Genomic DNA, 15,696 nt, shown 5'->3' with positions numbered 1-15,696 from the left:
GCTTTGCCGTTCCTCACAAGAAGATTTTTCTATTTATTTTTTTGTAAAAACTCAGTGGGTTTTGCGACTCTGCCCTAACCCAACCCCCCCCCCCGGGGGGGGGGGGTTAATGATTTGAACAAACTTGAATCTACTCTATCTGAGGATGCTTCCATATAAATATGACCAATCATGGCTTTGATGTTCTTTATCAGGAGATATTTAAAGATTCTTACATATTACTAAAAAAAAAAAAACTCTGATTGCCCATTGTGGCCCCACCCTATCCCCGGGGGTAAGGATTTGAAAATAATTGAATCTACACTACCCGAGAATGCTTCCATATAAATATTATTCATAGTTTTGCTGTTCTTAAAGATATTTAAAAAAATCTTCCTATATATTACAATGTAAAACTTTGCACATTGTGGCCCTGCTCTAACCCCAAGGGTCATGATTTGTACAAATTTGAATCTACAATACCTGAGGATGGTTTCATATAAATATGACTAATCATAGCTTTGCTGTTCCTTACTAGCAGGTGTTTAAGACTCTTCCTATATATTCCAATGTAAAACTTGGATTGCCATTTCATAGCATTCATTATGTCTTTAACTACAGGTCATATCTATTGGTTTTGGTTTAATTTGTCTGTATGTACGTCTAGTACATGTCTCTGTATGTTACTGTCAATAAACCAAGGGTGCTCCACAGTACTGACAGGATTGGGGGGGGGGGGGTGTTACATCAACTCTAACAAATTTCAGTCTCAGAAATTTTTGGACAAGCAAAAAAAAACAAAAAACAAAAAAAAAAAAAAAAACAACCAAAAAAAAAAAACAAAAAACAAAAACAAACAAAGCCAAATTATAAACAACTTCCCTAAAGCTGAAAATCATATTTTCTGGGGGGTAGGGTGGGATGGTGTCAATTTTCTTCAGAAAAATTACTTACCGTTTTAAGAGGGGTTCATGTTTCCTAAATGGGGAAAAGTAAGTTTTTCCTTACCCTTACACAGAAATTTAATAACTGAAAATTCGAAGGGGGGGGGGGGGGGGGTGACCACCACACACACCCTCTAGATTAGCTGCAGAACTGAAGCGTTATGGTTTTATATAATAGTCTTTGACCATAATGCTACAGGTTCCGTAATGCAAATAAGGTTCAATTTACACCACAAGATTGTCTGCGCTTTTTGGGAGAATTTCTCCACTTTCCTCCATTGCTTTCACTCCCTAATTCTAGACAAGTTTTTTAATCAACCTGTATATTTTATCCACCTTCTAACCCTTTATAGTCGTCTCTGCAGACCAATAAACTCGCTTGTTTTGAATTTTTTGTCACCTGGAATGATAAGAGCAGCCTTTCATCTTCTGATGTACTTCACACATATACATGGTTGTTAAATACTTTTTATTTGCTATACAAGTTCACCACAATTTGTGATGGTGATTTTATCTTTTGATGAACTTCACACGTACCCATGGTTTTCTTATATTTTTTATTTGCTATACAAGTTCTCCACAATTTGTGATGGTGATTTTCTGTGTAGGTTTTCCTGATTTTGTTCCACATGCCTGAAATAGAACCATAAAAGTGTATTTCACTTCAAGAAGCATAAAAACTTGTGTTTTCTCCTAAATTTGTGATAACCTATCGGTGCAATGTCATTTGTTACTTGATTTTGTTAACATCAGCCACAACTATGTCTTCTTCAGTAAATTACATTATTTTGAAAGCATGTATTTTTCCTATGCTTTTATCTAGTTTCATCTGAATTTACATACAATATTAACACCATAAAAGTACCTCTATGAATAAACTTTTTTTTTCTTTTTTTTTTAACTAAAAAAAAATGCTAAAATGGTCGAAGATCATGCCAGATTGCTATTTCTCCTAGAACACAATTTTTCTATTTTCACATTTGTAATAACATACTTTAGATATTTGTAAAGTTTTATATTTCTTGCTGAATAACACAGCATCTTACAGCAGCAGTGGTAACAGTGTCTTATTTTAAGTTCATATCCTTATTTCCATGGTATATTGTTTGTCTGGAAATCTGTGCATAGATATTAAGTTTACAGGAACTTAAAGTGTGTACTCTTCTTTTGCCATTCCTTAGCAAATACTGTGGAATCATTGAAAATTTGTGGGGGATAATTTTTGTGGATTGCTTTAATTTTACATGTTCGGGGGGATGTAATTCTGTGCATTCTCTTATACCTACAAAAGGATATATGACTTTGTAACCATAGTTTATTAATTCCTGGAGAAGAGATACCCACAAATTCCAAGAAAATTGAGCCACCACGAAATCTAATGATTCCACAGTAGGATATCAATGCAAACCATCTATTTGAATATAGATAAGGTGAAACCTCCAGGAAACAATCATTCCTTTTTATTCATTTCAAAATTTTCCATGAATATTCTAATATTTTGATCATTCAAACCCTTATTATACAAGCCCATATTAAATGGGAAGCATCTTGAGGACCCAAATATACTACATCAAAAATGTTGATTTATGTTGAAAATTTTGGGGAAAAAAATTCCCTACTTTCCTTCCCAATTTTTTTATCCTGATCAAGGACAGGGCAAGCAAACATTCTTTTTAAAGATAGCCTTGCTGATTCCATCATGTACCAGCCCACATCTATATCCCAACAGATGTTTATACATTAAAACACAGATATAACGAAGTGCCAGCGACGAATGATATTGCTTCGTTATAAGCATAATTCGTTATATCTGTTAAGTTTACAATATATATTTTAAAGTCTTGGGGAATGCAAATCACTTTGCTGTAAGTGTCAATTCTTTATAAGTGTGTTCACTGTAAGCATGTTTTACTGTAAATGATATTTTACTACTTATTTTATGGTTATGTGACTGTATCTAATCATTGATGCATTTATATACCCATTCCTAAAATAGTGTTATACAAGTATAAGTGAAAACAATTGTAAATATTTTTAATAGGTATGGTAGATTCTGGTGTATTAGGTCATCTTTAAAAATTTGTTTGTTTGCCCTCTCCTGACCGACTGGCTAAAAATGGCCTGACTTAAAAAACTTTTTTAGCCTCCAGGACGCAATTATTTTTTTAAAGTATTCTGGAAAGTAGATTTTAAAAATTTAGCATTGAAATTATATGTTCATAAAAGTGCAGTATCGATGATATGATCCTTTTAAAAAGGTTTAATATTTAGGATTTTCAAATTCCAAACTGTTATTCAGACTATGTTATGAACTGACATAAAAGAAATGGATCCTGAACAAGTGTGCTTTTTTCTTATTTCAATTAACCATGGCTGTATTATATGGAAAATTAAAAAAAAAAAAAGAAAAGAAAAACATTAAAAAAAAAACTTTGAAAAATGCTAAAATTTTCCGAGAAAAAATTTCTCACCTACCTACCAACCCAATTTTTCCATCCTGAGTTGGGTGAGGGCAAACAAACATCACTTTAAAGTTAGTCTTATCTACCGGTATTTGATAGATTGCAGCATTTCAGTTTTAAATATGCCACCTAGGAGTTTTATTGTTTCAAAAAGTACACATACTGAAAAAAAAATCAAATCTTGTAATATTTTCTGATAGATAAGTCGGTTAACCAATTAATCACTGCTACTCCTAATTATTAATTAAGTTAAATCTTTAGGAATTGTAGACAATACAAACCTCCATTTTCCTGACCATGTCCATTCCATCTATCACTTTCCCAAAAACAACATGTTTATTGTCCAACCTGAGTGAAAGAAAGAAAAAACACCGATTAAAAACTTCATAACAACAGATTATCAGCTAATTTATTTTGGTTGTTAATAGAGTTTATTTCCAAAAAAAGCTGGATTCTGTAAGTCCTAATGAACATCTTCTACAATAAATCATACTGATTGCAGAGATGGCTAGATAGTTAAATTGCCTATACAAACTTATAAATTAGATAATCAATTGACGAGATATAGTGAGAAAGTCAGTTTATAATTTCAGATGTATACCACATTTTTACTTTAATATATTTGTACATTACATGAAAAGGACATACACATCTCTAACAGGAAGTGAATGAGTGACAGGCATGAGAATGCATACATGGTAAACTGAACAAGAACAAAGACAGGGTATGGTAACCACCAAACTTAGCTTCTCATCTAAGACAAAGGACATGGTACAATATTGATTGACTGATTGTATGTTGTTTTACGTCCCATTCGAGAATTTTTCACTCATATAGAGACGTCACCATATACCTGTGAAGGGCTTCAAATTTTGACCTTTACTCGGCACTCAGGGCCATTGAGCAGTGAGGGATCTTTATCGTGCCAAAGCCTGCCGTGACACGGGGCCTCAGTTTTTAAGGTCTCATCCAAAGGACCCGCAACTTTCACTTCAAAGTGCCGAGCGCATGGCGAAGGAACAGTTGCTACCCATTTTTTATCGACTTAGGTCTGTCGCGGCCGAGATTCAAACTCACAACCTCCCGATCACAGAGCGAGTGCTCTACCAACTGAGCTACCGTGAACGGTCTACAGGGTACAATAATGACCAAACTTAGCCCCTCATCTAAGATAAAGGACAGGGTATGGTAATGACCAAACTTAGCCCCTTATCTATTGAATATATGAGTGTAATAAATACTGCAAGATTTGAAAGCGAACATCAAACAACTATGAAATATGGGGCAAAAACTGTCAGTAGGTATTGTGTGTAATACTGGAGAAAGATGCGACCAAAACAAGTTTCAGAGAGAAGGACAGCATATAGTGCCCTCATTAGTGCATGTATTTGTGTGTGTTGTGGGAAAGGGGGGGGGGGGGGTAGTGATTAAGTAAAGTGTTAGCTTCAATTATTTAAATGAAAGTTTAATAATAAATGTAATGCTTGATTTTTGGACGAAATGATTAAAAAAACCTTAATTTCTATAAAGGATCTTACCAGTCTGTTTTTTCTGTGCAGATAAAAAACTGTGAACCATTTGTGTTAGAACCTGAATTGGCCATGGATAAGATACCTGTTACAAAAACAAGGATGATATTGTATCATTGTCATAAAAATCTTTTTTTTGACCAAAAACAAGCAGTTTCCATTTTGTATGTATTCTCTATAGGTAGTAACAGTAATATTGATCATAATGAAGTTAATGTAAAGTAATTCACACAAATTCTCAGATCTGACATATTCATTCAGCAATATGTATTAATTTGAACTGAGCTAGAGAAACAAGTTTTCTCAACTTTATCGAACACAGACCTGGTCCTGTGTGTTTTAATGTGAAGTTTTCATCCTCAAATTTACGTCCATAAATAGATTTCCCTCCCGTCCCATTGTGGTTGGTAAAGTCACCTCCCTGACACATCTTAAAATCTTAAGGAAACTTATATTACATGCTTCAATGTATCATTATGTTTGAATAAATCTGTCAATATACTGAAATTTACTGTGCAGCAAACAAGGTGACAGCAAAGTCTCCATATTTCAAAATTGTCCAATTTCTGTTCATCTCATCATGCAGTTTTGCACATTAAATAGATTTATGAGCACAGTGCCCACTAAATTTTTTTTTAATTGAATAAATTCAAAAAAAGTATGTATTTATCTGTTTTATTTTCAAGTTAGAAAACCATTTTAAGATGCATCATCTGTTGCTTCAGATAGACTTATATATATACTGTACACATAATAACTTGAGAATAGACTTGCTCCTAAAACTTATCCAGGTACCCATACTTAAAAATTGACACTTTCACCTGTTCATAGCTTAAAAATGATATTTTTTTAACAAGAAAGACTACTTAACCTCACAGACAAGACATGTGACAGTTGTACTAGTTACTGATTTGTGAATTGTACAAGGTATTGATTTGTAACAACTGTACAAGTTATTGATTTGTGACAACTGAAAAAGTTATCGATTTGTGACAACTGTACAACTTATCAATTTGTGACAATTGTACAAGTTATTGATTTGTGACAGTTGTACAAGTTATTGATTTGTGACAATTGTACAAGTTATTGATTTGTAACAACTGTACAAGTTATTAATTTGTAACAACTGTACAAGTTATCAATTTGTAACAATTGTACAAGTTATTGATTTGTGACAACTGTACAAGTTATTGATTTTTGACAATTGTACAAGTTTTCAGTTTTTAAAAATTGGAAGCTATAAGACTTGTAGTGAAGGATACAAATTGTGGTATCACTCTGTGAAATGTGCTTCCTTTGTAACCATAGCCCTTCTCATGGGTACACAAGCACCGGAAATTTTCTGGAAAAAAAGTCATTCATCAAGCATTATTACTAATAAGGTAGTAACAGTAATAAATGACCTTATCATTGAACTAACTCTATTGAAAAATCTCAATAAATTTAAAGTAACCATTACAACAAGAATCAAGAAATGCTAGTGTACAGATACATTTGAAGCTTACACCCAATCACTACATTTCAAACTTCTGTTAACTTCTTGATAAAAGACCATATCAAAAAAAGAAACATTGATATACGTGGAGGAAAATGAGGGAAGAGTTTTCTCTTTAATCCTTTACCTGCAGTTTTTGGTACAACATCAGCCCTGAGTTCTATAACTATCCTCCCTGTACTATTGCCCACCTTGATATCCAGGTACACCTGTGGATTACCTGTCCTCTGTTTTTTGGCGGGTGGGGCATCAGACTCCTAAGAAATATTTTAGAGAGTATGAAACAGATAAAATTATAAATGTACCAGATATTGATGTAATTCCCTTAGATGGTACTAGATTACATCACATAGATATTTATTTCACTATAAACTATTGCTGTGAAATACTTAAATATCTAAATTCTTTATTGGTTAGTAAATCCAATTAAATTATTTGCTAAAAGTTGTCAGTTTATTTAGTTTCTTTTGCTTTTTAACTCTGGTTTAACGTACATGATTTTATTTTGTGGTGTAATACTCACCTCAGATTTGTCTGTTTCCCCCTGCGGAGCCTCACTGGATTTTTTATCTGTTGTTTTCCCAGCATACTCTTGGAGCCAAGTATCCTCAGACCACACTAAAATTAAGCACAATATCTAGGTGATACTAATCAAATGAAAACGAATCAAAATTCAAATTATTCAAGTTCCATAACAAATTCTCTATATATTCTATCTCTGCTGTCAGTTTATATGGTGAGAGAGGTTTGTTTATACATATTAACAGATTTCTTCTTCCTGAGAGTTAGTCAACATGACGTATAAAGCGATACCTGCTCTGGAGCTGCCTTCCTTGATCCTCATTGGTTTGGCCATGTTTACTCTTAATGTGCGACCAAACATTTCTGAATCATTCTGAAACAAAACTTCATAAATTACTAATTTTTCTTTAATCAAGGATTTAGATGATATTTACTGTATAAAGGTGGAAAGGTTTCATGACTTTGCTATATTTACATGTATGTTTTACCATGCAGTCTCAGACCCACATGTAACATGTACAGAATTACAACACTTGTTTACCATGCTATTTTAGATATTTATCAGTCATACAGAGAGAGTTTACAATGTTATTTTAGTTACTGTAAACCAACTATTATTCGTGTCAACTTTTATTCGCGATTTGTCACTTTGAAATCAATCCGCGACGATTAATTTTCACGACTGAGGAAACATTGTCCACAATTACAAAGCAAAATAAATGGTTTGCGGCGATTAATATTCGCGAGTTAAAGTAGGTCGCGAAACTCGCGAATATTTCTCGCACGCGAATAAAAGTTGGTTTACAGTATTTATCAGTCATACAGACAGAGTTTACCATGCTATTTTAGTTATTTATCAGTCATATAGAGAGAGTTTACCATGTTATTTTAGTTATTTATCAGTCATACAGAGAGAGTTTATCATGTTATTTTAGATATTTATCAGTCATACAGACAGAGTTTACCATGCTATTTTAGTTATTTGTCAGTCATATAGAGAGAGTTTACCATGTTATTTTAGTTATTTATCAGTCATACAGAGAGAGTTTACCATGCTATTTTAGATATTTATCAGTCATACAGAGAGAGTTTACCATGCTATTTTAGATATTTATCAGTCATACAGAGAGAGTTTACCATATTATTTTAGAAATTTTTCAGTCATTCAGAGAGAGTTTACCATGTTATTTTAGTTATTTATCAGAAATACAGAGAGAGTTTACCATGCTCTTTTAGTTATTTATCAGTCATACAGAGAGTTTACCATGTTATTTTAGTTATTTATCAGCCATATAGAGAGAGTTTACCATGTTATTTTAGTTATTTATCAGTCATACAGAGAGAGTTTACCATGCTTTTTTAGTAATTTATCAGTCATACAGAGAGAGTTTACCATGCTATTTTATTTATTTATCAGCCATATAGAGAGAGTTTACCATGTTATTTTAGTAATTTATCAGTCAGACAGAGAGAGTTTACCATGCTATTTTAGATATTTATCAGTCATACAGAGAGAGTTTACCATGCTATTTTAGTTATTTATCAGTCATACAGACAGACTTCACCATGCTATTTTAGATATTTTTCAGCCATATAGAGAGAGTTTTCTATGTTATTTTTAAATTAGTTATTTATCAGTCAGACAGAGAGTTTACCATGCTATTTTAGATATTTATCAGTCATACAGAGAGAGTTTATCATGCTATTTTAGTTATTTATCAGTCATACAGAGAGGGTTTACCATATTATTTTAGAAATTTTTCAGTCATACAGAGAAAGTTTACCATGTTATTTTAGTTATTAATCAGTCATACATAGAGAGTTTTCCATGTTATTTTAGTTATTTATCAGTCATACAGAGAGAGTTTACAATGCTATTTTAAATATCTATCAGTCATACAGAGAGAGTTTACCATGTTATTTTAGTTATCTATCAGTCATACAGAGAGAGTTTTCGATGTTATTTTAGTTATTTATCAGTCATACAGAGAGAGAGTTTACAATGCTATTTTAAATATCTATCAGTCATACAGAGAGAGTTTACCATGTTATTTTAGTTATTTATCAGTCATACAGAGAGAGTTTATCAAGTTATTTTAGTTATTTATCAGTCATACAAAGAGAGTTTTCCTTGTTATTTTAGTTATTCATCAGTCATACAGAGAGAGTTTTCCATGTTATTTTAGTTATTCATCAGTCATACAGAGAGAGTTTACCATGTTATTTTAGTTATTTATCAGTCATACAGAGAGAGTTTACCATGCTGTTTTCAAAGATTTATCAGTCATACAGAGAGAGTTTACCATGTTATTTTAGTTATTTATCAGTCATACAGAGAGAGTTTACCATGCTATTTTACTTATTTATCAGTCATACAGAGAGAGTTTACCATGCTATTTTACTTATTTATCAGTCATACAGAGAGAGTTTACCATGCTATTTTAGTTATTTATCAGTCATACAGAGAGAGTTTACCATGTTATTTTAGTTATTTATCAGTCATACAGAGAGAGTTTATCAAGTTATTTTAGTTATTTATCAGTCATACAGAGAGAGTTTTCCATGTTATTTTAGTTATTCATCAGTCATACAGAGAGAGTTTTCCATGTTATTTTAGTTATTCATCAGTCATACAGAGAGAGTTTACCATGTTATTTTAGTTATTTATCAATCATACAGAGAGAGTTTACCATGCTGTTTTCAAAGATTTATCAGTCATACAGAGAGAGTTTACCATGTTATTTTAGTTATTTATCAGTCATACAGAGAGAGTTTACCATGCTATTTTACTTATTTATCAGTCATACAGAGAGAGTTTACCATGTTATTTTAGTTATTTCATACAGAGAGAGTTTACCATGTTATCTATGGCTGCAGCAGCATCCTACAAAACACAAAACATTGCCTTTAATCGCAGAAAAAAACTAGGTAGTATTTTAAAAAACCCACTGAATTATATACCGGTATTAGAAAACACATACTACATGTAATATAATGCACTTTAATTTCTAAATTTAAATTTACCCAGTAGATTGAAGGAAAATTTACCTCAGCTAATTCAAACTCAACAAAGGCAAACCCTCTGTGTTTCTCTAAGAAAAAAGAAAACATTCCATGCTAAAGATGGCATTTTTTCCATTTATATAAAGATGTATTCTTATCATGGACTGTGAGCCATGTTATATAAATATAATTCAATAGCAGTCTCTCAGTCTAAAGGAATGTCAATCTTTAAGATTTCATAACCTAACCATTTATCTTTATCAATGGAATCATAATCTTGTTAATTATACCTGTCTTGTCCTTCATGCATGTCTTAAAATGTTATCAAGCTAACATTTTAATTAATCAAATCCACACTTTAAGGGAAACATTAATGCCTAAGATGTCTACACTTACCTGTCTCATAGTCAAGGGGAATGTTTATGTCTAAAATGTCACCAAATGGAATAAAAGCTGCATGTAATGTCTTCTCATCTACCTCCTCTGCTAATCCTCCTACAAAATAAATCAGCTGTTTCTGAGTTTCCAGGGGGTAAAATCCTCAGGAATAGAACAGTAGTGGACAGAGGAAAACATAACACTTATTCAAATTATTGTCAGAAGAAAGTCATTTTTAATAGTAAATGCAGCAAGATTTAAGGACAAGATGCAGGAAAAGAGGAAATTTGGGTTGAAATCTACATATTGTTCAAAGAAAATATTATGAGTCCATGTGAAAAAATTCTAAAACTCCCAATCCTCTTTGTAGGCAGAGCAACATGGTGGCTAAAGCATAGCAACAACTTCCTTAAAAAGATGTACAAATTCTTATGGAATTTCTCCAGTAACAAACAGATGCATCCTCAAAAAACATGACTTTGTATGATTTGTATATGACATTTTTTCATCATAAAACATCCTCTATTTTCCCAATTCTGTGCAAGAAATTTGGAATCTCTATGCAAAGGTATGTGATGCCATGTTTAAAAAAATTGTCACTATAAAATATTTTATTAGTTATAAAAATCTTGTGATAAAAAAAATAATGTTTCCAGATGCAGTGAAGGCAGACTACATGTGTTTACTGAAAAATCATGGTATCATTTGCAGTATGCAAATGGAAATAGCAGATTCATCATTTGAGACATATAAAATTCAATAACTAGTATCGCGATTACCTCTCCGTTATCTAACTTAATGACACTCTTTTGCAATCTACATCTCACATCATTTTCAGGGCATAGCACATTGTTACGCTAGTGATAATTAAATTATTCGAACAAAGAGTATGCTGAATGTACAATGTATTGCCAATGGTGGCACTTCAGAAAGGAAGTAATCTTATTGGGAAAGTTTAGACTTCCAAAAGTAATGTTTATCAGAATGAAATAATTGAATTTATTATTAAAAGAGTCTGCATTGCTGATAAATCTACAAATAAAAATCTACAGTGATCTATTTTGTAGTGTATTCAACAGCACATTGCCCCCGGCTAATTTCATGTTTCCTACCTCCACCGCAAAAGAGTTCCATTAAGTTAAGTAATCGTGATATCAAGTATTATTATGTATCTCTCTGGTTGAGAAAATTCAGACAGACAAACTTGAGAGCTACAGATACAAACAAAACATTTTGAAAGGTTAACACTTGGTTCAGAAGCTTGTTGATTATGAGACACTGTTAATGCACTGGTTCTAATTTTTTGTAAATCTTTTGCTACATAGCAAACACATTAGAATTCTCCAAAATTACATGTAGTATACAGAAAAAATAATTCTCGTGTGGAGATATCTACTCAAATTGATCATCAGCTAATTAACTCTTGTCACGCTTCATGGCAATTTGCAAATCAACTATTGTGTTTATTTAGGACAATCTTTCTCTCTCTCAAGAGCAAGGTGCAAACCACACAAGCATACACGTAATTAACTACTTAAGTCATTAGAAAGTAGGTGTGAATACTGAAATGTAATAAAAATTTAATGATGGCTGTCACACATTTTTACCATGGCACAGCTCGTTTAACCATAGCAACATAAAGTAAACCATGGTGGACTGCCATGGCAAAACAAACCCCTTGTGGAGAACCCGGAAAATACAAGGCTGGACTGGGAATCGAACCCAGGACCCCTGTATCACCAGTCAGGTGCTTTAACCACTGAGCTATCCAGACCGATGTCCACGGCCCAAACTATTACAGCTCTGATATGTTGATGGTGCGACTGTTAGGGTGAGCGCAGATACCTATTCAGATTTAATTAAGTTCCATCTCTTCAAACCTCACATGACATTTGGTACGTCTAAACTCTGATGTCACATGATGTCATATGTAGGTTGCATTACCAAACAAAAGCCTGAACAGTGCTAATTTTCATGAAGAATGTTTAATCTACTGTTTTTCTGCAAAATCCATTAAATCAATGTGATTTTATTTTTTGTTGACTTATGTTGCTACAGCAAGAACGTAGTTTGTTGCGAGATGCAATTCACAAAGCATTATGGGACCACAGGAAATTCATTTGGATCAATGTGCAAAGTCTGAATTTTCTCTTTGCCCAAGCATTGCTTTAAGAGCTCCCAGTGACAAGCAGCACTTTGGGCCATCAAAACTCTGCTCACCAAGTGGCAAAGCTGAATTACACCATGAAATGGTATGTGCTAGGGCTGTCACGAGTACCCGAAATAACCGAGAACCGCGGTCCAAGTTCTTCGTTTCGGTTCCGGTTCCATTTTTCCGGATTTCGGTTCGGGTCTGGTTTATATATTAGAGTCTGTTCAATACAAAAATGGTGTCGAAATCAAAGGAATGATGACGATAACAGTGAAATAAACGTCACGACTGAAATTTACTTCATTCCATGACAAAACACTTGTCACGGAAGTGTTAGATAATTATCAAAACGAGCAGGAATGGTCAGGTTGTGACTAATAGTAGGCCAAGTCACGATGTCTAGACGTTTTCAATGTAAATTTAATGTAACAAATAAAGATTTTTCCAATTAAATTCATGAAATTAAGGTTTAAAATAGATGTAAATACCCGACCCGAAAAACCCGAAACCGAACCGAAAATTTACAGACCCGACCCGACCCGAAAAATTTTGGAATCGTGACAGCCCTAGTATGTGCTATTCCCAGGCAGAGAGCAAAATTTAAAAAATGAGTGGGTTTAAAAATTCAATTCCAGTCTTTAAATATTGCAGTGAATAAATAAATTTTTTTATGTCTCATTTTCCATAAAAACACTTGGATATTTTTTCCAATTGTCACAGGTGGTGAAAAATCAAGTCTCAACCGGGACTCGAACCCAGGACCTCTGGCGTACCGTGCCAGCGCTCTAACCACTGAGCTACTGAGACCCGATATATTGACTGACTTTCACGCACCTGTGAACCCAGTGACATATTCCCCCTCTTTGTAGAAATTCGTCCTCGAATTCTAGGAGTTAAGGAAATGCTGTAAGGCATGTTCCAAGGGAATAGTGGGTATTTGTATGTTGGGTGCCAAATGTCACAGGTGGTGAAAAATCAAGTCTCAACTGGGACTCAAACCCAGGGCCTCTGGCATACCGTGCCAGCGCTCTAACCACTAAGCTACTTAGACCCGATATATTGACTGACTTTCACGCACCTGTGAACCCAGTGACATAATGTAATTTTAGAAACAGATTTTTAGCCAATCAGAATCTCTTCCCAGGATTAGCAAATACCATTTCATGGTGTAATTCGACTTTACCACTCAGAGAATTTTGACACTGTTTAAGAAGAGAAAAGAAAATAAAGACAAGCATGCCATATATGGTTGTGTAGATAAATTATCATAAAAGACAATGGTGTTAGCGAGTGCAGCGAGCGCCACAAAGTGCCGCTCATCACTGCGAGCTCTTAAAGCAAAGCCTGGGCGAAGAGAAAATTCTGACTTTGCAAATTGATCCAACTGAATTTTTTTGGCAGTAACCAGTGGTCAAATAATGCTTTGCAAATTGCATCCCGCCACAAACAATGTTGTCACAGTAACAAGAAATTCTAAGAAATAAAAACTCAACTCGATTTGATGGATATATAGCAAATAAATGGTAGATTTAAACCTTCTTTATTAAAATTAGCAATGTTCAGACTTCGTTTTGGTAATGCAACTTACAAGCGACGTCATGTGACGCCAGAGTCTAGACGTACTAAATGTCACGTGCGATTTGAAGAGCCCGATCTCAATTAAAACTGATCTGCGCTCGCCCCAACGGTCATGCCAGTGCATTTCCTCTGAAAGTGTAAATGAGTGCGATTCTGGGGAAGGGGGTACTCTATGGTATTCGGAGCTACATTAAACTATTTTGAATAGCTAAATCAAAGCTACATAGTTTAGATATGGCAAGAAATTAGTGCTGACTTTCACCTATGTTCAATTGTAACCCTGTTACAAGACTATTTAATCCAGTAACAAAGGTTACATATATCTCTCAATTAAAGGATGGTGGTCATTTAAATCCAAAAGGGGTCTCAAAATTTTTAGGTTACACTGGTTACAACTATATTCCTTTGGTGACAATCAGTTACAATGGTTACAGATCATCTGAAACTGAAAGGGGTCTTTATTTTTAGGTTACACTGGTTACAACTATATTCCTTTGGTGACAATCGGTTACAATGGTTACAGATCATCTGAAACTGAAAGGGGTCTTTATTTTTAGGTTACACTGGTTACAACTATTTTCTTTTGGTGACAAATCATCTTAAACACAATTGGGAATTTGTATATACAGATGTAACCATTGTAACCAGTGTAACCAATTAATAACTGAATAAATGAAAAATGCTGACCTGTTCATCAGAAGCTGTGTTACTGGTTACAAATGAAGATAAGAACTAATCACTTTGTAACAAGTGTAACCACTCACTGTAACCTTTGTAACCAGTGTAACCAATGAAAAACTGAATAAATGAAAAAATGCTCCCCAGTGAAAAGGCTATGTAACCTGTGTTACCGGTTACAATTTAGATAGAACGTTCTATCGTTAAAATGATATTGTCCTACGGACCCGGTTTAACGATAGAATTCGTTCCGTGTATTGGCAATGTAGCAAAATAAACACGGGCGATAACTCGTACTCTGTGCATCTTCTATAAACAATCTAGAGAGTTCCGAATGTCAATATGGCGTTAAATTTGAAGTGAGGAAAAAACGTTGAGAAAATGAGTTGATTTTTTCGTATTTATATGGATTATTTTTTAGGTTAAAAGACATATACCATCTCAAAAAGGTTTGTTATGATTAATTTGGTAGTTATTTTCAGTGCAACTCCTTTTGAATTCTTCAAAATCATTTCGGAGTGGATCCACTCCGATTTGCTACATTGCAAGTATATGGGACGTATTCTAACTGTGGTGAGGGCTTGTCCCGAGACACAGTTAGATTATTCTAACTAGTTACAATTGAGCATAGGTGAAAGTCAGCACTAAATTCTTGCCATATATGACATAGTTAAATCAAGAGATTGCACTGGACCTGGTGTCTCCTAGATTTAAATAACAATTTTTGTCTCTGGTTTTGCACCTGAATAAAAAAAAACTCTCACCAACATATACAATACGTTTGTTTTGGGCCGCCATGCTGAAAAATTATCAACGTGAATAAAATGCATGGTACACTACCATTAAGACCCATTTGAATTAAGCGTTTAAATGATTAAAATTTGTTAGAGGCTTCTTGGCAATTTGTACATGTTTTACCGTACGTTCTTCTTACTAAAAATAATTATTTCCTTAAACTTTTATAATTACACTGCAT

The 15,696-nt window shown here is 33.6% G+C and overlaps 1 protein-coding gene across 1 annotated transcript; it reads right to left on the bottom strand.

Annotated features, from left to right (window-relative positions):
• Positions 1-1,413: 1,413 nt before the first annotated feature.
• LOC133200943 (peptidyl-prolyl cis-trans isomerase E-like) lies at positions 1,414-15,534 on the bottom strand. Its single transcript, XM_061336758.1, has 12 exons — positions 15,485-15,534; positions 10,331-10,429; positions 9,980-10,023; positions 9,789-9,815; positions 7,223-7,304; positions 6,933-7,027; positions 6,537-6,666; positions 6,177-6,256; positions 5,239-5,344; positions 4,924-4,999; positions 3,667-3,733; positions 1,414-1,556 (listed from the first exon to the last, which is right to left on the bottom strand). Exons 1-12 carry the CDS (start codon positions 15,516-15,518, stop codon positions 1,488-1,490), a joined length of 909 nt encoding a protein of 302 aa, XP_061192742.1. The 5' UTR covers positions 15,519-15,534; the 3' UTR covers positions 1,414-1,487.
• Between the last annotated feature and the right edge of the window lie 162 nt (positions 15,535-15,696).

This window comes from Saccostrea echinata, unplaced genomic scaffold (genome assembly GCF_033153115.1).
Source record: "Saccostrea echinata isolate AGI-Se365-2 ecotype Australia unplaced genomic scaffold, CSIRO_AGI_Sech_v1 ptg000041l, whole genome shotgun sequence".
Taxonomy (NCBI): domain Eukaryota; kingdom Metazoa; phylum Mollusca; class Bivalvia; order Ostreida; family Ostreidae; genus Saccostrea; species Saccostrea echinata.
The sequence above is the reverse complement of the archived record's forward strand: the minus strand, read 5'-3'. Positions and strand labels throughout refer to the sequence as shown.